Here is a 25,550-nt window from a genome sequence, read left to right as displayed (position 1 = left end):
ACTCCTTCATTTCCATTTTCCCTTTGAGACCTTTCGGAAATGTCAAGTCGCCTTTCTCCCCGTCCGAATTCTCAATGTCACAACGTACTTAAATTGTATTCATTTTCTCCTTTACGGATGTTTATTATGATTGAAATAGTCCTGATAATGTCGATAACACCCGGTGTCATGGTGAAGGATCTGTTGCTCCTTCACCTTTTATTGCAAAAGGCGCGACTATCCTGCCCAGTCAAAGCTACATTAACCAGGGAGGAGCTTGAAACGGCAACAGAGGATTTACTGCAACATTTGTCCTACCTTGCTCAGACTGGGTAAGTAACTCTTCATTGAATGTTTCTTTATTTATTGCCAAGCAGCAACTTTAAGATTTTCCCCGTGAAGGACCAGGGGTTTGGTCTGAAATGTAAATTTAAAAATAAATAGATAGATAAAAAATAAAAAAATAAAAAAATAAATAGGAACTTACAGTTAACGCCATTTGAACTGCTTCTCGGTCAAAGAATGTTATGAACACGGATCTATTACTTCCAGCTCTTGGGTTCTCCTCTATGTCCATAATCCTTCCGAAGACAGAAAACTTCTTCTAAAATAAAATAAAATAAAATAATAATTCAAAAATAAATTATTTAAAATTTACCTTAATCAACTCCAACGGTACATTCATGGCAATCCGCTTAACAAAGATTCGGTATGAAGGATCTCGCTTCACAACTGCTTTTAACAGCCTTCAATTCCTCTTCAATCTCCATATTCTGTTGGTTTTTCAAGCGAAGGGTCTTCTCGAACGCCAACGTCATCTTCCGGATGGAGTTTAGGTCTTCGTTGGACAAGGTCCTCATGTCTGTATTCGTTCTCTTCGGGCTGGGCTCCATAGCAAAGACAAGATCTCGAAGGGCACCGGAAAGAAAGGGCATTGGAATTACGAATCGTTAGATTCCAGAACAAGAGGGAGGGGGGAATACAAATTGTCATACTGTGTTCAGCCGGAATGGCTGAACACAGTACATACAGTGGAACATGTATTAACAAACTGGCCTAGCGGCGGTTGGCACCGACTCCACCACCGCCTCGGGCAATGCGGCGGTCAACAGCTCCGCCAACGCTTCGGCCAATTTCTCCAGCGGCACCAACCTCGCCGACCCCTCCAGCGGCACCAGCTTCAACAACGCCTCCAGCTGCATCAACCTCACCAACCTCTCCAGCGGCACCAGCTTCGGCATGGCCTCCAGCGGCACCGGCTTCGCCATTGTCTCCGCCACCACCAACGCCTCCAATGTATGCTCCAAGAGGACAAGGATTTTCAACATTTTAGCCTGCAGCTCCCATCACCATCCATGGCAATACCTTCATGTTTTCGCCGTTTAGAATGAGAGGTTGAGTCTGAAATATAAATAAAAATTAATTAATTGATAAAAAATAAAAAATAAAGAAGAACTTACCGTTAAGGCCATCCTAACTGCATCGTGGTCGTAAAAGGTAATGAAAATCAAACGATTAATTCCCGAACGAGGGTTTTCCTCTATATCCATTATTTTTCCAAAAGACGAAAACTTCTCCTATAAGAAAAACAAATTAAATTTAAATTCAAAAATAAATTATTTAAAATTTACCTTTACAACCTCCAAAGGCACGTGCATCGCAATACGCTTCACAAAAATTCGGTACGAGGCGTCTCTTTTCACCACAGCTTTCACGGCTTTAAGTTCATCTTCTAAATCTTGATTTTCTTGGTTCTTGAGCCGCAGGGTTCTTTCAAACGCCAGCGTCATCCGTCTAATGGAATCCAGATCTTCGTTGGTCAAAGATCTCCCATCCGTCTTCGTCCTTTTTGGGCTGGGTTCCATGGCAGTGGTATTATCTCGCTGACGCCGGTGCCGGGAAGATATCAGCTTGCGGTAGTTCTTGACTGCTTAAGTGGCCGGGGAAGGCAATGTAGCTAGCGGCTGACGAGTGTCGACTGACTGAGGCTGACAAGATGGGGCACTGCTATGAACTCTAAGTAGGCAAATATTGGCTGATGTACTACTCATGACACAGGAAAGATAATAGTACACGTGACATGGAAATGACAATGACTGACAACGACATGACTACAGTACACGTGACATAGGAAAGATGGAGCCGGAGGAAACAGCTTACTTTCTTCCATTCTAAAAAATGAAGTAAGTTAACAGTTCATTATAAATTAAAATTGTCTCTTACCTTGCATGTAGCTAAATGAGTGGAAGGGGGCTGGCAATAACATATATTCTTTTGTTTAGAATGACCATGACCTTTCGGCCTCCTATAATGGCTTACGCGGTGGCTACTCAAGCTAGAGGCTGACATGAAGGTCTGAAATTACAAAAAAATTATTACAGAAATCTGTAAGAGTGGATGATAAAATAATTACCTTGCAACAGTATTCACATTCGAGAATGGGTAAGTTTGGACGATTAACTTCAACGCTGGAACTGGAACTTGACCCAATACTCTCTCAGCCTGATTGCCCTGAATTTTAAAACAATTTCTTTAATAAGAAAATGAATTAGAAAGTCGAGCCACCTACCCACCCTCAGCTTACAACAGCAATCTTCCCTATGTGAATAGCATTGTGGATCGAGGGGAAAGAAGTCCTGCAATCTGCAATCCACAATGCTTTTACCTGGGGTATGATTGCCGTTGGCAGCTGAGGGTTGGTGGGTGGCTCGACTTCCATGATTCCATAGAAGGAACTGTGCACCATGGCCATCACTAGAGTATATAAATAAAAGTTTACCAAACCTACCTCTAGCGTATTCTCCTTCAATTTATTAACACACATTGCCAGGTTCTTCAGTCGCCTGTTAAGCTTCTGGCTTGCCAAAGTAGTCCCATTTTTCTTCATCTTCTAGATTTCCTTCGCTAAAGGAGAAGGTTTAGAAAGGTTAAGAATGAGTTATTACTAAAAAAAATAATGTTACTTACCATCATTGATTAGCGTATCCACTTTTTCTATCTCGCCTAAATCCTGGGTAAAATTTTATTCCAATATTTGAATATCCATTTCAATTCAAACGGTAAAAACAAACACTTAAGGAAAAATGATTGTTTATCGATATTTAACTTTAAATCGATTTCCATTGTTTATTTAATTACTTTATGTTATGGAAATTTTTTACAATTCTATTTAAATATTACACACATTTATTAATTTAAATAAAAATTGTCATAAATTTCCATAAAATGAAGTAAGTAAACAATATATATCGATCCAAGTTAGTATCGATACCGAGACAGACCGATATAGGAATGGCGTGTACGCGTGTAAAGGCGAAAACGTGTACGCTACGTTAGTGATAGTCCGGCATGCGAGTGAATAAGGTTGAAAGTGACGAACGCTGGGCAGGGTCCACAACTAACGCCAGCCACATTGGACGAGTTTGAGACTTGTCTTTTCTTCGAAAGATAAAGAGAAAGAAGAGAGGTTAATTTATTATTACATCTCATTGAGGAAGAGGAAATTCCCAAATCAAGTTAAGCTTCAATGAGCTACGAGTCCCGTTCAGTCAACGAGTCAGTGCCCCACACTTTTGTTGTCCAAATCAGCTGTGAAAATGGTGGAAAAGTACGGCGACGATAGTTCAGATAAGTAAGACATCTTCTTTGCACATTGGGTCGTGTGTGTGTTATTGATTTGCGTTTTGGCTCAACATGGGCGTGTTAACTGCCATGTTTTTTCAAGTGTGGGGGTGTCAAGTGTTTTTGTTGCACAACCCCCCTTTTTTTGCCATCTTGTCTAGTGAAAACAGGTTTAGAGCCTCTAAACCTGTTTTCGAAGAAAAGAAGAAGAATTATGGTTTGTTATTTGTATTAATTATGGTACGTTAATTATGGTTTGTTTTAAGAAATTTTAAGTAATACCAGTTTAAATAGGGTTTCATGACAGAGTGGAACGTCATTGTTTAGTTTTAGTTCCCTATTAAGAATCTCTTCCACTATTTCAATATGCATTTTTTGAATCTATAAGAAAGTCAAATTAGGTAACCGTGTAACATGGAAATTAGGGTCGATATAAGATGAGATTGTTTTAAATGACACCGCTTCTTCTCTTCCAAAGAGACTGTTCAAATTAGCATCCAAGTCTTCCTTGAGCAGATACAGAAACGAAAAACTGTATCTCTTGTTGGTCGCCGAAATCAAATTCCAGACTTTTAAGTAACAAGGCGACCACGGGGATCACCTTGGAAAAAGAGGCATAGCATTGCGTAGTATTGCATTGCATAACATAGCATTGCATTAAAAAATTCTAAAAAACACAAAATTTACGTTTTTTATAGTTTTTTGGTCAAAAATGAGAATCTAGGGTATTTTGGTTGCTTCCAGTAACGCGCTGTACAGGCGTTTAGTGCAGTACATTTAATAAAGACTGAGCTTTTAGTACCAAATAATTTGTTGGGCCTATCCTCTCTTAGAAATATTACTCTACTCCGGAATGATAAATTGAAATTGGAATTGCTTGAAATAGGAAATTGAAATTGTGCGCCAGACAGTTACCAAATGAACATAATAACTCTTAACTTCAGAACGCTTTCAATTTTGAAAAGATTAGAATCTTCATGCTTTTTTGGAGTCGTTCCCCTGATTTCGAGCAATTACATTTCATGTGAATATCCTACGACTATCCAATTACATTCCTAAGAAATTTGTTCACATTGAATATGATACCAAATCTTACATCCTCTACACTCATTAGCAATTGTCACGAATCATTCTTAAAATCTGACGTCGTGTTCATTGAAGGGCATTTTACACGAGAAAAATAACGCAAACTAGGCACTCTTTTGTTCAAGAACAGAAGGTTTGGTCACATTTTCGAATAAAGAATTTAGGGAACGTTATCTATCAAGCGAAAAAAAATTTTTGTTCTGCTATTGGCCGCAGTAGTGCGCAGCATCGGCGCAAACTGCGTACGACTTTTTGCTTGTCTGCTACTATTGGGTTACAATAACATCTATAGAATATTATTTACTTCATTTCATTTCAATTTAATTAGGGGCAATTGTTATTTGCATTATTTATGGGGAAGGATTTAGTCAAGGTGGCAATCGTCCAAATGGATCATAGACAAATTCAGAAGGGTTCAAATCGAATGCTGTAATTGATCATTTTAGCTGGTCATTTTCTAAGGAAAAATCTGGGTAAACTACTTGGATTATGTGTTTTTATAGATCAAAATACCATGTTGCTTTCCAGATATCCACTCGCTAACAATATTCATTATTATTAAGGTTATGGGGTTTTTCATGAAAGCTTGCATTTCGCTGTTGGGAATTCGAAAAATCGAGAAACTGTGTTTATATTTGATGTTCAAAAGAACTGAAATATAAAGGGACTCGCTTTTAAAAGAATAAACGATTCATTAGATATTAAGGATCAACGTCATTTAGTGTCTCGTACTCAATTTAAAACTAGCATTGAGGATGAAAAGGCTACACTAATATATTGAGTTCCAAGACATTCTCAGTCTTTTAAATCACTTAATTTTGATGGTACAAGAAATTAATTGCAATGTTCGTTAATAACAGTTTCAACTGGCATTTGAAGCTTTTTATACAGATTTGAAGATCTTCATTATTTTTGGCTATTGCTTATAGCTTAAGTGCAGGTTTCTTCCAAAAGATAGCCTGTATGATCAATGCTTGAACGAAAATTTATGTGTTTGATTGTTTTAAAAGTTGGGGAAAAAAATAATCAGACTATCTTCTTGGGAATTGTCATAAGTAATATTTCTTTCAAAAATAGATAAATTGACTTGACTTGAAATGAGATGAGTGTTGGCAATATCGGTATTCCTTAGTGATGGCGATTTCCGATGTTTTTTTGCAAAATCCCCCAAATCGTCCAAAAGTTACACTCAATTATGAATAGATTTCCTTCGTTATAAAATTAAAAGACATCATTAAGTATGGACAGCATTATTTACCTTCCAGACCAATAAAAATTAAAACGTGGGTAAAATCGGAAAAATACGAGCATTCCAGACTGACTCGTTTCAAGGTGAGACGTAGAGTGCTTAAAATGCGTATTTTTACGATTTTCAGCAAATTAATTTTTTTTTGCTTTGGAAAGTGCACCAGTTTCTTCAACCTTCAGCCTTTTTCCAAAAACAAAAACTTAAATTTTTGTGACCAGCCACTAGGTGGTTTTGGACAGAAAAATTGCTGTCCGTGCAGGATACTGTACCTAGGATCCAAGAAAGTAGCAACAGAAAAAATGGCAATTTTGAAGCTCTCCTATCAAGATCTTATTCCATAATATGGAATCGGCTTCGTAAGCTACGACACCAACAACGCTTTAAAATCGTCGAAGCTGTGAATGTTTGGCCATTTTCAGTTCCCTCCTGTTGATTCTTACTAAGAAAACTGGTCACCATTTCATTAGTGGGTGAACTTTGAAAAAAGGACAGAAAAGAAAGAAAAGAAAGAAAAGAGTATTTATTTTAGAAGTCTAACTATTTAAATGTTTTTATCACTCTGGAAATTGATTGATATTTTTGAGACGAAAGTTTTCTCGAAATTTTCCCAAACGGAGTAAAATAGTTTAACGATTCATTCATAAAATGCAACTGCTCTTCTCTGAACATCATATTGGGTTTAATAATTTCACCAAGGGTAGCGTGTATTTGGTATTTCGAGTCCAAAATGCTATTTATCATAAAAAATTTGATGTTCCATTATGTAGCAACTCCTGTTGCGATTGCCGTCCATTCCCCTGAATCCAAACAGTGCTTTTTTAATTTTCACGTATCAAGATGGCTCGTGTGAAAAAAATGACATCGTTGCAATTTTCAAGTGTATAATAAAAAAACAACAACTTCCAGACCACCCAACGTATGGGCAACACATGGAACCCATTGCATAGACCTTAATTCTAAAAATATGAAGAAGTCTTAGCAAGTAATATTTCAATAGGAACGTAAGTTGTTCTTGTACTTGGCAGCAAGTATATTAATATACATCCTCAGGTTCTAAACGCCTTCTTCGTCTCCTGACGGGTGCTGTTCCACCTGTCAAATTCAAATGATTTCTAAGTACCAGTAATTTTATTTAAAGTTATATTAAAAATTACTGGTACTAGCTTCCGCACTTGCGGTTGTATTTTTTCAGTACGTTTCCATTTTTCATTTCATTCATTCATGTTCAAATCAGCAGCTAAAAATAATCACGTGCAGTGAATACATGTTAAATCTGATATTGAATTAAATGGCAAGAAAACAAAACAAATGGGTCTTTTCATGTATAGAAAGATTCATGAGCCATTTTCTTTGTTTTCTAGAGGTGCTTTATTACGTACCATCAACAGTAATTGTAATGTTTGCAAGTCTTTCATTGCGTTAGAAACCTAAATCGAAACAAATAATAAACAATTTAGTTCCTGTTGTCTCTGGAAATGAGAGTGGTCATTTACACCATTACAATCAACAAAGATTGCAGACTCATGTCAATAACTGTTTTGTTAAACGCTGCTGATGAATTCATTTTGCATGTGGACGATTTTCTGCTGTTAGGTACGAAAAATAAAGCTACTGCTAAGAAGGATAGCAAAATAAATGTAACGAAAGTATTATTAGCCGAAGTAGATTTCGTTGTGGTCATTTCTTTCACATACTCCTTTCACTAAAAAATTGTTAGTGAAAGTATGGTAATAGTATGGAATTATCCATTGTTAGTAACAATATTAGGAATCAACTTCGCCATGAGATTGAATATTGGCATTTTTCTTGAAATTGCAGGAAAAGAAATTTTTTGCACTTATTTCTTTTGTTTTGTGAACTTGGATATTAAGAAATGGAGGATGCTTCTTCTTGAAGGAAGAAGTTCTATGACTGGAGTTATCTGATCTAAAAAGGATATAGAATAACAGAATATAGAATAATAGAATAATAGAATATACATTTCGCTTTATATATTTAAGAAGTTTCCTTACGTGTCAGACTCGTCTACAAATCCCTGGATGCTTTGGAAAATCTCCCTTTAGCTATTTTTTACCACGACGGACGTTATCTTCAGTATCAAGCCAAGATAACTTAAACATGGGTTTGCAAATGGCTGCTAAACAAAGCTCATTATCCGAAAACATGTGGATAATCTGAACAATAAAAAAGTTTAGTAACATGTTTAAACACGGAAAATAGAAATCACTATAAATACCTTTCATTGATAGAGTCAAGAACACAAGAAATTAAAGGTTGACAATGGATAATTGCTGCGTCGTCCATGGGAGCTTTTCATTTAATTTTCAAGGTGGAAATGGGTGGCAAAAATAACCTAATCCAACGTTTTTCTCGCCTTGAAGAATATTCAAAGGTTCTGCTACAATTTTCATGATCCATTCAATATCTTTAGGCATTGCTCTTCATTAGAGCAAACTGAAGTATAAGCATAACTCATCCAATAGTTTTCTCAAACATCGGCCTTTTTTAGCAATCAAACAATTCAGTTTACTGCGTCAAACTCTGAATTGCAGCGTGTTTATTTTTGCAAAACGTATAATTGATCAAGATGACGAAGGATGATATCAGAATTGGTCATCGAGCTCATTGAACTCGATGACTGTGTGTTAGTTTTTTAAAAGTCGTTTTATGTAATTGTTGATAGTTGAAATCTGAAATCTAAGCAAAACAACTTTTGCAATGAGATTAATCAGGTGGCAAGCGAAGCGTCGATGAACTGAAAGTCTGACGTTTTTTTAGACAAGCTGATCAGCCTCATCTCGACGAAGTCCATCCAATATTTCGCCTATCTCGAAATACACCATATCTCCATCCTCTTCTTCGTTGAGGTACAAGTCCAGGTGGACTTATCTTTCTTTTTGTTTGCCATACAACCTGGGGAGAGGCATTTGTATAATCTGGCATTCTTGCGAGGAACATCGGATATATAAACTCAAATAATTCCTCAGAAAGAAGAAACTTCTTTCCTGGAGTGACATTTACACTACTAAAATTATTAAAAAACTTAGAACTTAGAAAACAATGTTTAAAATTCTTACATAGAAGAAAAACCAACAAATTTACATTCCATTTGGATTAGGATCGATGTACTACTCATTTTCTTCACTTTCCGACAATATTTGTTGTTAATTTCTTTTACTCTTTTACTATGCAAAATTCAAACCTGGGAAACGAAAGAAAAACCAACCAGAAAATCCAATTCTCTGTCGAATGGTTATTGTTTTTATGTTTAAATTAAAAATTGTGGCTACAGGGAACAGAAATAAAATATTTTCAATTTGTCGGTGGCTCACGACATAATAAAAAACGTGATTTTGAAAACGCTGACCAATAAAAAAATTGATTTTATGTTAGAATGTGAGTTTTTTTATAATACAAATTTGTAAGCCAGAATTTATTTTAAAAATATGTTGTGTAAGTATTTGCATGGCATACAAGTTTGTTGTTTTTTGTATCGTTGTTTTCATCTACGTAATTTTAGGCTTACAGATGGTGTTTGGTATGTCAATAATGTTGTGTCAATGTCGATGTATTCTTAACGGTCAACGATACGGGAAAACAATTAGAAATACCGGAATTCCGTTTGGTGGACGAAACTAGCAAAATCAACTCCACTGTTTTTCTCCCCTTAGCATAAGGGTGGGCGAAATAAATTCAAGTAAAGGTCCCTCCAGACTATGGCAAGCCAAATGGGACATCTGCAAATCAAATAAGTAACAGTAATCGCAATCGTAAAGAGCAACTCAATCCGCCCAGCAATGAGAAATGTAATTTCAATTGGCACTTTAATGCGTCTTTTAATACAAAATTCAAATTACTTTTGTAAAGTAAATTAATCCGATGAATACTTTATTTACCAGTGCTATTTGCAAAGCAACGGTTTATTTCTTATTTAATGTCTACTTTGTTGCCCGTTTCAAATGCCCTAGCAATGCTCAGCGTAAACCCACCCTCCCTGTGTTTTTGGATGTTAGCCCACGCTATCAAGCGGTGGCGGTGGAGCTAGTACCTCCCCGTTCCATGGTTTCAGATGACACAGACGATCACGGTCGAGGGTTCATTCGCGATTACTCAGGATTTTCCAGCCCCAGTTTTTTTTTCAAAACACTATATCTTTTCAGCCTGCCTTTTCATCGATGATCATTAAAATTCAATACTATTTTAAGTGTTGTGACTGTTATTTGTTGTGTTTCCTTATGTTTTACGTGCGGTCTCAAAACTGTGGTCGCAAATCGTATTCTGTTTCACATGTGTGAGACCACATGTGCTTGTCTCTCGCTTTGTCACCTTTTGAAATAACAATAAATCTTTGCAGTAACTAGCCAAGTTATTTTTTCTTCGCCCTGTTCTAGAGGTATCTAGAGTGCAGTTTTCCTGCAGTGATTGGGATTAATGTTTCTAACATGAGCTTGAACAGCTCACATGGCATGGCAAACCAAGTTCATCAAATCATTGCTGACAATGCTTCGCAGATTCAACAGAAGAAAATATGTTGTTTTGTGTTCTGAAACATTTGTGCACTTTCAATCTAGAGTGCAAAGAAGTTCTCCACTAGGTAAAAAATATTTAAACAACATGAACAACATTCATAATTGCAACTTAACATATTGTCTTTTTTTAGGGATATGAAGACAAAAAACCAAGCATTGGCTCATGGTACAGTGCAAGAAACAAACCTCGTGACGTGCAAAATCAATCTACGCGTTGTCCTAAGCGGGCATTCATATTCGTTTGGGACCACTTTTCCTGGTATATGTGTGGTAGTGAACCCTACCTCTGTGTCATCGCTGCGCTCGAGGAAAAAAAAATATCTGTATCGGACTCAAAGGCTAAATTGAAAAGACTCAGAGTCGACGAGGTGGCCAGGGTGGCAAATTTCCTTGTTTCAACATGCCGTCTTTTTGTTTTAACTTTGGTGGGAATCCTCACATTTTTTGTCTTCATCGACCGCGTTGGCTTTCTGCCACCCACCCACTTCAAAGTGGTCGCAGCTGTTACCACCGTGTTGGGCGCTTATGTAATATCCGGATTGTTTTTTGGCGTTTATGCCACGGCAATCGATACGATAGCGATCTGTAGTTGGTGGCTGACTTTCCTTGTAAATTTTTTAATAATTGACCAAAAACGGAATGACGTAACCCCCGCTGACCTGTTATACGCATCGTTGCATTGTCGATTATCTTCATCTTGTGTTAAATTTCGACTGTCTTGAGAAAAAATTATTATCCCTATGAAAGACAGCCAAAAAACAGTGTTGCAAGATTGAATAATTGTTTTTTCTAAGAAATTGCGCAATGTTGTTGTGGGGGATGTATTCATACGGAAAAGGGGGCCAGATAAAACTTATTTTTTATGCACCCGTACTCATTTTCCAAAACATTTTATTAGTTACTACTGTGAATTACTATTGAAAGTGAACGACTAATCACCTTACAGAATCGGACGACAAAATGGGTATTCTAAAACATGCAATGAAATAGGAAACAGTTAAAATCTTATTCCTAGCAAGGGGTTTGAAAAATGTTATTTATATTAGACGACATGTGGTTTCTCAATTAATTGAACTCTTCTTCTAGTTTTCTTCAAGACTCCAATTTCATGGGCGACTCCGAGATGGCGTGCAAGCAGCCAGCGAAGCAGACGGACTCGTGTCACCCGATGTTCTGGCAGTTGAATTTGTGAAATAATCAAGAAGACACCTCTTCTCTTTCTCTGCTGTTATACACAATCATCTCGTACATTCGACTCTAAGTTTGTATTTAATGAGTGTTCGCTGCATGCACATCACATGTATATTACGAGAATGTACACCATACATTCTTTCAGCTATTTATTTCGAAGCCGATTCGTTATTTACTACTCATAGCCAGATATTCTTGTTCAGAATCGTTGTCGGATAGGTTCCAATTGGAATGCGACGACGACGCTATAAGTTTTGTTCCCTCTGGCATTTTTTGCGACATTTTGGAGATCTTTTCGACACTTGGACCAGCTTTTGGCTCATCGGTTATAGAGTGTCGTTTCATCTGCCTACTCATAGCCAGATTTTTTTGTTCAGAGTCGTTGTCGGATATGTTCCAATATTGGAATGCGGCGACGAAACTCCAGTGTGACAAGGTGTCATCTCTTCTCGATCATTTTCCAAACAGGTATTGCAAGTGAATTGCAATGCATTTGCGTCCATCTCTGCGGCTAATGATTTTGTTATGGCAACGCAATCACCATGAAACCACTCCAGACATTCGCAACATTCAAGGGCACATTTTTCGGCAATAGGAGTTCCACAGTTTGTTGCGCTACATTTTTTCTTTGAAAACAATTGTTCCACGTTATCCTGCAATACATAAAAAAAATCAAGATCATGAAGAATTATTGTAAATATATTAAATGCTGCAGTACACTACTTGGAAATCGTCTATTACCTGTATAATCGTCTGTGAATTAGGTCTTGTCCCCCACTAAAGTTGATTGTCCAACAGGTGGCCTACCATGTCGTTGTTTGCAACCTAAGAAAAAATGTTATGTATGAGATATTGAAAAAAAAAATAAACTTTTATGTATTTTTGGAATACTCAAACTTACCTTCGATAGCGGCGTACAGGACAGCTAAGTGGCCAAGGCGTTTGCCGTACGGCGTTATGTTATACTCCATCGCTTCGAGAATATCTGAAGCCAGTTCCACCGTTTCATGATTAAATGAGCGATTTAGCGTAGATTCCAATCCATAATAAAAGAAATATAACGAATCTTTTGGAATACCGCGTCGATATAAATCTTCCAAGAAACTTTTCTGCAAAACAAATAATTTGTTATGAAACAAAATTAAACAGCAAAATTTTTCCTAATTACGGGAGTAGAACAATGGAAAGAAACTCACCAAATGGTGTGGCGAAATCGTGAATGATGCAGGTCGGGACATAATTAAAACAATAATGTCCATTGGTCGGTACTTGAAAATCAAGATTTCTGGCAACCAACCCATTGCCAACCAATTGTCTTTTGATTTCGAAGGACGCCGAAATCTGGATTGTATGCTTGCTTGTAAGCTAATTGGCTCTTGCAACAAAAACCCCACTATGCTTGACCTTAAAGGGATTTCCTACTCGATTGGTTTGACCAAATGGCCCATAATTACTAAAAAAGAGTCAGTAAATTAATGTAGGAATTAATTAATAATAATGCAGGAATAACAGTAACTCACCTCACGCTATTTAAAAAACACTCTTTTAATTTTATGAAGTGATCTTCATCCATAGGGACATCAAAACCAGAGATTCTACCACAATAAAAAGTACACGTTACTGGCTTTCTATTTGAATCTTCTTCAATAATCTTCGGTAGGTGCCCAATGATATCCAATTATTTGCATAGGTTTTGTAATGACTGCATGGATTAAAAAGTTGTTTTTTCTGCATTACTAAGAGAATCCCAGAAGTGCAAGCATCTTTGACACTTCGGTCCAGTAGCGACTGGTAACGGAGAATTATTTCTTAACTCCATCGATTGTGAGATATGCATCATTCCATGTAACGGAGACACAAGTCAGAGAAATTCAGAATTTCGTCGAAACTACAAACGTAACCATTTGGGAATATAGATTGTTTCATTCCATCAACACTATTAATGTTAAAGTGGAAATTCAAACAATCATTTCTGTCAATCAAACTCTATCCAAACCAATTTACTTTACTTTTTCATAAAGAAAACATACAGATTGTTCGTGTTCATTCTCTCATTACCGGTAACCTCTCCGGATTCTCCCATAACACAATCGCTTACAAGTTTGTTAAGTCGCTTGTTAGTAGCGTTGAATTTGAACTTTTCAGTTGTTCAGTAAGCAGCGAGTATATAGATGTCCATAAATCGCTGCATGTTGAATACTTGTTGTTGTACCCTTTCACACAATGGAAGGCTAAATTTCCATACACGCCGCAAAAGGAACAACCATTGGCATTTTTTCTTTCACCTCTTCCTTTAAGACATATTCTAAGAATAGTCCTCACTTTCCTAGGAATTAAAAAAACAATTAAAAAAATAGGCAAACTAATTTAAAATGACTTCTTACCGCAATAATGCCTTGCAGCTTCAGATGATGATGATGAATTTTCACGCACAATTTTTAAGAATTTTCTTCTATCTTCATCATCAAGTTCTTCATTTTTTGATTCAGATTTTGCCTTTTCTTTTTTGCTGAAAAAATTAGCATATGCATTCGGTCATGTTGTGTCATTTTTTCTTACAGCATTTTTGCTTAAATTCATGATTTTTTCAGAAGAATTGGAAAAAACTGATGAACAAGCACTAAGTGACTGAGGCAGAGGGGAGGCTTTTTTGGGGTGGACTGATCGAGCATCCAATAGTTCCCAGTGTCCTGGTCGTTTTTGTAGCGTGGAACCTTGACGAAGTACTTGTATTTATATAAACTTCTGCGAAGGCCATTCTTCCATCGTTGCTTGCCGTCCCGGTAGTGTGGAAAGTTCTTCATAACGAACTCGTAGATACCGTTGGTGGACATGCACTATTCGGCGCTGCTCTGGATGGCCATCATGATCAGGGCGTTATAGGAGCACGTAGGCTTTTCATTCTTCTTCGAATTTTCGTCGCCATCTTTCTTTCTGCTTGACCTCTTGCTGATGAACGTGATGAACTTCCTTCCTCTTTAGCATTTCGGCCTTTCATTTTAAGTCTAATTGTATTTGGGAAAGTGATTGTTGTAATTACTTTTGTCTTGCAAGGTAAACAAATTTGATTTTTTGTATAATTTAAAACATCCACAAAGCACCTGCATCTCATAAAGAATAGGCCAGAAACGATTGGTAATGGTACAATATTCTGCAGTTCCTCTGATTGCAAGATATGTAAAAGTCCATGCAACGGGGAAACTTGCCAACGAATTGCTTAAATAATCTCTTCAGTGACTGACATGACTCGACTGACACTGACGTTTCATCTGAACTTTTAATTGTTCAGTTAGTGAACAGAAAATTGCTCTCCATAACTCGCTGCATTTTGTATACTCGAGTTCATGATTATTTGAGTACAAATTTACAAAAACGCCACAGCACCCACAACTATCGCCATTACCGTCTTTTTCTTCCGCCTTTTGACGCATGACATTTTTTAAATCTAATCCTCGCTTGCCTAGGCATACCAAAAAGTAAAAAACAACAAATTAAAAAAGGGGTCATAAATATCAACAATGACGCCTTACTGCAATAATGCCTTGCAGAATCCAATGCCAAACTTTCACGAACTAACTTCATGAATTTGAAACTAGCTTCATCGGCAGGAACTGGATCAACGTCTTCATCATCATCTTTTGGCAAAGGAAGCTAGGAGAGGACGACTCGCATGAGGGGATGTCTGAAATAAATGCCTAAAACAAGGCATGTCATCATCTCAAATATTAGTGAGTTTTTTTTAAAATATAAATTCAGATATTATTGCAAGATAATAATAATTCAGAAGACTATATGTCTTCGGTCACTTTGGTGAACACAATGGGAATGTTCAACTCAACCTATTTCCATCAAGAATAAAATTTGAAGTGACCCCATAAAAGGGAACAGTCCAATTAAATTTATCATTCTAGTCCCTTTACAATTGTGAAGTCATGCTGATGAGAAGGAGTTGGACCATTCCCTAGTAATATTTAACACATCTTCTCATTCTTGATGAAGAAGACATTGATTGTATATTTGGGAACGGTAATATTTTTACCCTTGTACATTAAGAATATGCCTGCCTCGCCATTTTTCACACCCCTTTCGTCACAACGCGTCGATTCAAACACCCTCGAGGGCCCAAAAGGGGGGGGAAACTGACGAAAAGGGTGTAAAAATGGCGAGGGAAAGACTGAAAAACTCCAAATATTTCCCATCTTTCGATGACTACCAAGACTTTAATTTAAGAAAAACCTCGGCGAGTTTTTAAAGGGATACAAACGAACATGTTAATTTGCTGTTCGTAAAATCTAGGCCTAATTAGAAAAATTCAAAAGCCGTTTTAAGCTATATCAATTTTCCTGGAGGACACATTGGGCACTGATAAATAGTTAAAGACGTAGGTTAATTAATTTTTTTTATATTTCAAGAATGAACTTAATTTAAGACTTAAATTTAAAAGACTTAATTTAAAAACGCGAAAAACGCGCAAAAAAAAGACGGAAAAAATCAAAATTCGATATCTTTTTTTGTATTGATTGAAAAAAAAATTTCACCACAAAATCATGATGTCTTTAACAGTAGGTGGTTACATTTTAATGCAAATCTGTGATTTGGTCGCGCACGGCATTGGTCGATTTAGCATGGATTGACCCTGCGGGACGTTGGGTAGGACTCTCAGGAAGACAGTGCAGCTCCTGTCTAGTTCCGATAGTAACGATATTTCCACTCGGCCAGTTGCGAGGTGGTGGGAAAGTGAAGGGATGAGATGGCTGCGGAAAACTCCCAGTTTCTGCCACGGAGCGAGGTCCGAGTCAATCACTTTGGTGATGTTTCCCTGGAGGGAAGTGGTGGAGCGGAAGAGTAGGCGAGATCCAATTGGGACGCCCAAGTATGTCTCGTTATCGCCTTCGTCCAGGGTCCTTATTGGCTCTCCGTCGATCTAGAGGGGTAGAGAGGTATCCCATTTTCTTTTTGAAGAGGAGATAGTGGCACAATTAGCTCCATTGAATCGGAGGCCGAGCGAGGCGGCCATAGAGCACATGGCGTCCAGCGTCCACTGAAGGAGCTTGGGACGAGAGCCAACAAGGGAGATGTCGTCTGCGTAGGCTGTGACTTTGAGGTCCCATAAGTTTCTCTCAGCTGTGCGGAAAATTTAGGTAGTTACTGAATACAAAGTAATAACCAGTTCTGTTTGGTGCCTATATTAATGGCTATACTGCTTGATTATTGTAAAACTAGATGTCACTGAAGGTTGTCAACAAAGCTTCATTCTGGACGAGTTTGAGCTGCTTGTGCTTTTTCTCTGAACTGTAGTTCAGAAATTTTAGAAATGAACGTATTTTAGTTTGCGCGTGAAACATATCAAAACGACATTACTATCTCAACCGTCCAAAACAAATTATATTTGTTTACAAGTTACAGTACAAATTCGTTGAATTCCATAATTACCTACTAAACTACTCGTCCTCCTAAAAAAACAAGAAACGTTTCGAATAATGAATTCCTCTTCGTATGAAATTTATATTTAAATACAAATTTCTAAATACACAGAATAGCAATAATTAACCTGCATATTTTTGAAAATAGTTGTCAAGTTCTTGTGGACAAATGTCGCCATGTCCAAAAATAATTTTTTGTAATGGAGAACAATCGGAATACAATTTAAAAATCAAAATCCAGTTCAATGAGGTGCAGATCCATTGATGTCCACACCTGGGCCATGTGAAAATAACGTTCATACCGATTGAAATATGTGAAACCAAAGGATATAATGATATATAATATAGGATATAATGAAGATTGGATTGAACCTCATATCTAAGATACAACAGTAGATTCGATATGATTGATGGAATAAATTAAGTATAAAACCGAAATGAATATAAGGAATTGTAATCGGAATCAATACTGATAAAAGAGATTAAATATAAAGGAAGAATAACATAAATCGAAGTCTTCGTTCTCCTGGCCGTTCCTCAGCTCTCTAGATACGATTTGGAGTGCTTCTTTGTGAGTTTTCTGAGCTGCCAAAGCAGCTCTTAAGAGGAAAGAGGGATGTCCAACTTCGTCAAAGATTCCACTATGATGGTCAGCGCTGTTTGGATTCCGCATCCTTATTCAGTTTGTTCGAGGACTGGTTTTTGTGACCATAGTTTGGCGATCGTGGAAATGTTATTCGTCTCTCCCTTCATCTTGATTAAAAAGGTCGCCAGCTTGGTTGATGCAAAAATCCTAGTGAAGAAATACTATTACAAAAATAACAAACTGATTAACAGATAACTTGCCAGCAACAGCTTTGAGGTTATTCTGGATACCCTACACGTTGTTATTAGTCCTTATGTGCTGCATAAACATTGACCAGCATTCTGGTGGCCAAATCGTGCTGTTAATGTATGTTGTCTCCACATAATTGCAGAAGTGAGCATTAGCCCTGTGGCGTTGGAAGCAATGCTCTCAAAACTTTTCAGATTTTCTAGATTGACAGCAGGTGCAGGCTAATCAATTCCCTACATGTTTTCCGGGTTTGTCTGTCCTTTGTATAGACTGGACTTAGTCCTATAGCCTTGATGTTACGGAAATAGGATTAGGTAAAGTGAAAGGAGCAGCCGACCGGCTTCACTGCGGGAGAAACCGCCTTGACTTCCTGAAAAACAGCGAAAAAAAGAGTTATTACTGAAGATTAACATTTAAAAAAGGATATACAGTACCTACCGAAAGTCTTTGCAATAGGTAGTGAGAACACCTCTGATTTTTTCAGATTTTTGTTTTAATTTCCTGAAGTTAAAAAACGAAAAAGTAAAATTTGCCTTTTTTCCGCTCCCATCCGTTTGTTTTTTTGTTGACGCAATTCCAACTGGTTTTTGTTCGACCCTTTGTTCGACCGTCAGTCTCAAAGGAAACTTCCTAACGACACGGTGTTACTGTGTAAGCCAAAGAGGTGGAATCCTGAACTTTTACGTTTTAAAGATACTGGCAAAATTAGTACAAGTTGTTGAGTAAGTACAGAGTTGTTGAGTTTTTCACAAAATAAGAAATGCGCCATGGGAAACATAAATATAATGGGAGGAGCAAGCGGTTTCTTTGCTGGACAAGTTCCAGTAAAGAATCGCGCCCACCTCTTCGCATCAATTTTATTTGGCTGGGATGGTTGTGTCCTCTTCCAATATTTCCACAACACATCTCCTTCCTCCGGTCTACCCAGTTTCTTGTTGCTTCGTCAAATACAATCGTAAGATCATCGGCCCAGTAATTATATTTATCCGTCGGTGGTGATGGTGAGTTGGCGGAAATATCACCCCCGCATGCTTATCTGTAAAAAAAACTATGCAGACACTGCAACGTAACACGATCATGAAGATATTATAACAAATTTATCGATAATTGATCTCAAATGATAACCGGGTTGTTGTAATCAGGTAAATTTATTTTCTTCACTGGTAACCACTTTGACAACGTCTTCCACCAGTTAGCCGGCTCTGGGATTCGTTAAGTGCTAGCTCTAGAGTGCTCACTGTGAGTGGTATGCGATGTTGCCAAATAAGATTTAAAATAGGAATTAATGTTTTCAAAAAATACAGAAAACAGAATGTTATGCCCTATCTAAAACTCCTTTAAAACCCATAAAACAAATTAATATATTGATTGAAAATAGAAATCTTTTTTTTTAATTCTTACTTTGTAGATTTGGCCCATTTCGAAGGTATTCGATGCCATTTACAACTACAGACATAGTCTGTTAAAATTTGGCGTTGCTAATTTTAATTTTAATTTTGCTGGTATACATGGCGGCATGGATAAAGACGTGGTCTTTATCTGGCGGCAGCTTTGTCAGGGGCTTTGTTAAACAAACTTTTCGTGCCATGTCGAGAATAGGCATGATTGAGAGTATTCAAGGAATCATCTTATTGGGTAAAATACGGCGTCACGTGACTTTCGGCAACGTCTATTGGAAGATTGACTCTAACGTATTCTAATCACCTCAAACAAAATAGCAACACTGAAAATCGTGCCATATCTTGAAATTTCCGTTAAAGTTTGAGAACATGTTCACCACAGAGGAACGTAAAATTCTATGGATCAAACTCGTGATAAAAAGAATCATTAATAATTTTTTTTTATTGGTAACGGTAAAAAAAAGATTGTGTTTAAAACCTCTATTTTGTAGAAATTTTCGTGGACAAGTACGTAAGAATCTTATTGCCTCAGACTGGCCAAAGGCGATACAACTAACGCTCGTTATTTAAAAAAAAATTATTAATCGCTTAGGATAAAAATATTCTACTTGTCATAATGAACTGAATGGACATATAGAATGGACATTTCACCATAGCCTACTCCAATTGGTGGAGTAGGCTATACATTGCACACTGCAGGCTGCAGATCAACTTTCGTGAAAACAGATTGTCGATTGTCGATTTTCAAGATATTTTGTATTATTTCGATTATTTCTGATATTTTGTCGTCCTGTGTGGAATTGTAATCCATGGTACCAATCCCCATGTAAACTGCTTGATATTGGAATTCTTCTTATTTTAAGTAATTAGTTGAACATTGTGTTAGGCAGTTCACATAGGTCGTTTTTGCTGTCACTCAATGTTCATTTTGTACTTGTTCTACATTGTTGGATTTTTCACGGGCAGAGGTAACTTCAAAAATTAAACTGCACTGAAAAGCCTCGGCTGGTTTTGTTGCACTGGAGCTAAGTGGTGAAATGATTTTGATCTAATAAGAATAATTGTAGCAATAATGTTGGTATTTAACAAAATCCAAAGTTGGTAAAACGTGCCTTACTTTACTTTTTTGCACCAATGTGATATGGTCACACGGGATGTTTCAAACATTTCCTTGCTGATTTGACTGCTTCGTTTCAACCACTCAAGAAAGTAACGGGACACTTATAGGGGGCCAGGTTAAGGTAAATACAGAAACGAAAGCAAACTTTTGTGTGAAAGGACTCGTTTGCCAAATGCTCACTACAATCAAACGATTGAAAATTTGCAACAATATGCTGATGGATGATGGCAGCACGACAAAATCTAATAACTAATGCAATCATGGCTGTTTTGCTAATAATGGCATTTCACCATAGCCTACTCCAATTGGTGAAGTAGGCTATAAACTTCCGTGAGAACTGATTGTCGATTACAGTTTCTCAAATCTGTCGGTTTCTGTGCATTGACCGTTAAAATGTAGGCCGCCAAGGAGACAAAGACCGTGGCAAAGGCCTACTGACATAGTTTTCTGTTTATTTTTTCTATTATTTAAAAGTATTCTATTTACACTGAAATCAATTGACACAGAGCTTTTTTCCTCATTCATTTTACACAAAAATTATAATTTTTTTAAGTTGGAAAACATTACAGTTGAGGGTCAAATTAAATTAAATTACACTTATGTGGGTGTATTCACGAGGACGCGATTTTCCCTATCCCGCCTGCTGCATTTCTTTCCTTCCATTTCAACTATTCTACTGATGGATCACTTTTGGATGCCTGGCCGTATTAACTGGGCATAAAGGTGGGAACAATTTATCTCTATTCTTTCTTTTTGTCTCTTTGGTGGCGTTGTTTATAAATATTTAGACAGTACGGAGTACGATTACTTTTGAGGTAGGCGGTTGAACTTGTTTCTCTTGCAGTTTTTAATTGACCCAGTCAGGTTTTTTAAATAACTAATTTAAATAACGACTGCTGATCAGGCTTGTTTTGTACCTCGCAATTTTGTAGGAATCATTTACTTCATAGAAAATGTTCATGTACAAGTGGGACCTTTCGCCACACCTCCTCAGTATGATTTGACGGTAAAGTTTCTGATGCAACGAACTATACATTAAGGGCCAACATCTCTCAGGTCTCAGCATAAACTAATATGTGTTTAGAGGAGCGAGGTCCAAAATGAGTAAGTTTTTGAATAGTTTTGTTGTTGTTTTTTTTTGTGCAAAATTTAATCATGTATTTCTTTTTCAGATTCCGGCACACCACCGTTGCAACCTGTGCCTGTCAACAACGATGGTGCCTTGGCTGCTTTGCCCCCACTGGCTCCTGCACACATCCAGTGTCATCTTAATATTGACGGACCCATTTGTTTTTCTCACAAAATATGTGAGGACCTTACCTGTGATTCGTTCAACGAAGCAAGCTGGATGTTACAGCACTTCCGTACGAGTTCGAGGTAAATTGTTTATTACTACTTTTTATGTTAAAAAATGTCTATAGAATATTTAATTTCCCGTTATGTAGGACATCCATTTAAGGCTGAATTACAATCCAATGATGATGAGGCTGTGGGAAAAAGATTATGTGCGACAATCTACATTAACCAACTTATCAAAATTGGGGCCATGAACAGCACCTGCTTGCCGGTACCAAGATTTGAAGCATTCATCAATGAGATCAAGAATACAACCGTAGCAGGGGAAATTTTTCCCTGCATAACGCCAGGGTCATTGTAGAAAATTCACACATTTCAAATTTCGTTCAAGTAGGGAAGAGCGGGGCTATTTTGAACAAAATTGTGAAAACTTTGTTATAGTTTAAATTTATTTCAATACAAGCTAATATAAGTATTTGTTTTGATACCAAAATGTAGCCCAGGTTTTCTTCTTTTAAAAACTTCTTTAAACAATGTTTTCTAGTAATAAATAGCTTAAATATTAACGGTTTAAGTTTACAGACTTTTTGTACTGTTTTATCCCGCCGAAGGGGCTTTTTTGAACAGTTTAAGAATATATATATTTAAAATAGTTTAACCCAATATTTATTATGTATTAATATACCAATCAAACCGGAATTTTATTTCCGTTTTGATGGTATAATTTTTGTGTTCGCTTAAAGTAATGGAAATCAAAGAAATGAAATGAAATGAAAAAAAGTATAAGAAAAGTTTTGTTTTCTTGTTTTGTAGTCTGTTTAGCACAACAAGCAATTTTGTGTATGGCGTTCAAAATAACCCCGTCAAAATAAGATTGACATTTTCGTTTATTATAGCCTTTTAATGACAGGGAGGAAATAATTAGCATTGCCACGCCGTCATTGGACGAATTGATCGTGATGAACGCTTCTGCCTGAAGAGAAGAGTTCAAAAACGTCCGTGAGGGCGACCATATATGACTCTGTCGAACTTGATGTAAGACGTTCAATCCGGAAACAGTTTGCTGAGTTACACGAGTGGGTGATCAAAGTGGATGATGAAATCTTGCAATCCACAGAAGGATATGCAATTCATATCTTTACAAGCAACAAAGATATGCAAGTTGAAAAGTTTTAAAGAGAAAGTTGAAAAATCCGAGATAAGGGACAGCTTAAAAGATCACCTATTGAGAGGCTCTGTTTGTGAATAATAGCAAAAATTCTCCATAAAAGATGACCGGTATCTTGTACTGTCTAATGCAACGTACAACGCCTAACCTGTCTGCTAGTAGGCTAGTCTAATAGTATTTTATTCCAATTCAAATTAAGTTCCCGAATTATTTTTTCTCTGTTGATGTTGTTAAATAAATAAGATCAGCAGAATCGTCTAATCTTTACTGAAAATTTTCAGACCCATAATGGTCAAACAACTTTGACTTCATCTATTGATTTTGGAATTTGGCTCATAGCCATAGAAAGCCATAAATTGGCTGATTTTCTTTTACATTGATCAACTCGTCTTTGTTTTCTTCAAGATATTTCATTGATTCAAGAATTGCCGAGTCTATTTTTGAGACTACTTCGCCCTGCTAAATTTTGTGAACTAATCCTTTTAACTTCTCTATGTTGAACATATTCATTGTTTGAATCAATTGCATTTGGTTTGTTCTTCCCATTTACAAAAAACTTGATAACATGTTATATGGTAACATATTTCACGAGTAAACAAATCACCAATGGGATTTATGTTAGCCAACACTTTCCCTAACCAGTTGTCATTCCTTGAGTAATTCTTTTTTGTCGTAAAATAACTAACTTAAATGTTTGTTTTATTTAAAAATGGGAGAACGGATGTTGCAGAGTGCAGTGGGTGATGGGTGTCAGTTTTTTACCTCCTTCGAGAGAAACGCTTTTGTCCTTTCTTTTGTTTTACCCCTCTCCTCTTCATCTCTTGCCCTTGGCTTTGTCCTCTTCCATCTCCTCGGTTCATTGTTAATCACACAACCGAAAGGTTCTTTTCCCATGTTCGGGAAAATTTTTATCCCTCAATACAGTCAATTCAAACGAAAAGAAAATTCTACTCTTAGTGTCAAATAGAAACATTTTTGACATTTTTGGAGCCGTAACCAGGATAATAGGTCCTGATACGTCTAAACAAGTTACGCACAGCACGTTGGCGTCACAGCACGTGGCGGCCATCTCTCTCTCTTGTAGCAAGCAAGCTCGAAAACACAACGTTTGATTTATCCATCATCATCCGTGATCATCCACCATCACCCACTGTGGTGCCGTAACCAGTATCCACTTTCATCGACCGTTGGGGCAACACCACGTGAGGCCACCGACATTTTTGGACCTTTTCGACTCCAATTCAGTAACTTGGTTCGAATTTTATTTCTTTGGAATGGCGGATCTAGCACGTTTGGTGGTTCTACGAAAAGGTGGCAGAACAGCAGCCACGCGAATTTCAGAAAGACTCGACGAAATTGTTGGAATGGTGGAAATGTCGCCAGAACAAAAGGTTTATGAAGTAGAGAGAAATTTTTCAGAACTCAACTCACGTTGATTAGCTCTAGAAGGTCTTGATGAACGAATTCAGGAATTTATTGAAGAGGATGATTTACGGCGAGAAGTGGAAGATACTGACTTAGCAGCAAATATTCCCTTTTGAACCGCAATAGATCTCCATCGCTTTCAACTCAACGTTTTACGACGCAGGCACCATCTTAATAGAGGGCAAAATCAAGTTCCACGTGTTAATGTACCCAACAGATCAACCAGCAGACCCAAGTTATCTCTTCCTCGATTCAACTGGGACTTCCTTCAGTGGCAGCCTTTCTGGTATAGGCATTCTGCGCAAAAATCGACAACGACGATACCCTCGCTGAAATCAACAAATTTAATTATCTTGTGGGTCAACTTGACCAAAATGTGTTAACTACGGTAGCAGGGTTGACGCCATGTAATGAAAACTACGAAGTGCTGATTGATCTTCTCAAAGAACGCTATGGACTAAAACCTAAGGTAATTGCTGCCTACCTGCGCGCACTTTATAAAATTCAGAAACCGGAAGCCAATTTGAAAAGTCTCCTCAGCTTTTACGATCTTGTGGAATCGTACGTGAGAAGTCTGGAATCTCTTGGGAAATCTCCAGACTCTTACGGTGATCTTTTGGTATGCATCTTATTGGACAAACATCCTAGCGACGTGCGCAAAAGTGTCACCCGTCAGCACAATCAAGACGAGTTTACTCTCGAGCAGTTTAGAGATGCACTAAAAGCAGAATTAAGAGTGATGGAAGCTGGTCAATTCTCCTCGTTACCACAAAATCAACCCCCACGACAGCAAAATCCAAGACAATCAGTAACCATGTACAACGGTGCCAACAATGGAAAGCCTCCGTACACAAATGAGAGAGTTGCTGATCACCTCAGGTTTCGCTAATTCCAGTTCAACGCCAGAGTTTTACGAGGTAGTAGAGCTAAGCGTCCTTTTAAACGACGGAACTAAAATTGCCATTCGAGCAATAGGGATTGATTTTCTTATTGATGAACTGGATGACAAGTATCGTGACAACTAGTACTTGAACTCGCTCACTTGAAAAATCTCAACTTGGCTCATCCTTAAACAGGAGAGAAAATGTTTCAAGTCGATCTTTGACTCATCGGAGCCGACTTTTACTGGAGCTTCATTGGGGACGAAAAACCAATACGCGGTCAAGGTCCGACTGCCATGAATTCGAAAATTGGGTACTTAGTGTCGGGACTATTTGAAAGTGTAAAA

The 25,550-nt window shown here is 37.4% G+C and overlaps 1 protein-coding gene across 1 annotated transcript; it reads right to left on the bottom strand.

Moving 5' to 3' along the window:
• Nucleotides 1-1,035: 1,035 nt before the first annotated feature.
• LOC124200610 (paraneoplastic antigen Ma6E-like) lies at nt 1,036-1,529 on the bottom strand. The gene is made up of 3 exons (XM_046596880.1): nt 1,440-1,529; nt 1,314-1,380; nt 1,036-1,268 (listed from the first exon to the last, which is right to left on the bottom strand). Exons 1-3 carry the CDS (start codon nt 1,527-1,529, stop codon nt 1,036-1,038), a joined length of 390 nt encoding a protein of 129 aa, XP_046452836.1.
• Between the last annotated feature and the right edge of the window lie 24,021 nt (nt 1,530-25,550).

Source organism: Daphnia pulex, chromosome 8 (genome assembly GCF_021134715.1).
Source record: "Daphnia pulex isolate KAP4 chromosome 8, ASM2113471v1".
In the NCBI taxonomy this organism is placed as follows: domain Eukaryota; kingdom Metazoa; phylum Arthropoda; class Branchiopoda; order Diplostraca; family Daphniidae; genus Daphnia; species Daphnia pulex.
Note: the sequence above shows the minus strand (reverse complement) of the source record. Positions and strands in the feature narration are given on the sequence as shown.

What these genes read in the sequence shown, in the direction of transcription:
- LOC124200610 (XM_046596880.1), bottom strand. Translation starts at nt 1,529, where the DNA reads ATGGATATAGAGGAAAACCCTCGTTCGGGAATTAATCGTTTGATTTTC. An exon ending in CAGTTAGGATGGCCTTAACG is followed by an intron (nt 1,381 to 1,439) that starts GTAAGTTCTTCT and finishes TTTATATTTCAG; the next exon opens with ACTCAACCTCTCATTCTAAA. An exon ending in GATGGTGATGGGAGCTGCAG is followed by an intron (nt 1,269 to 1,313) that starts GCTAAAATGTTG and finishes CATACATTGGAG; the next exon opens with GCGTTGGTGGTGGCGGAGAC.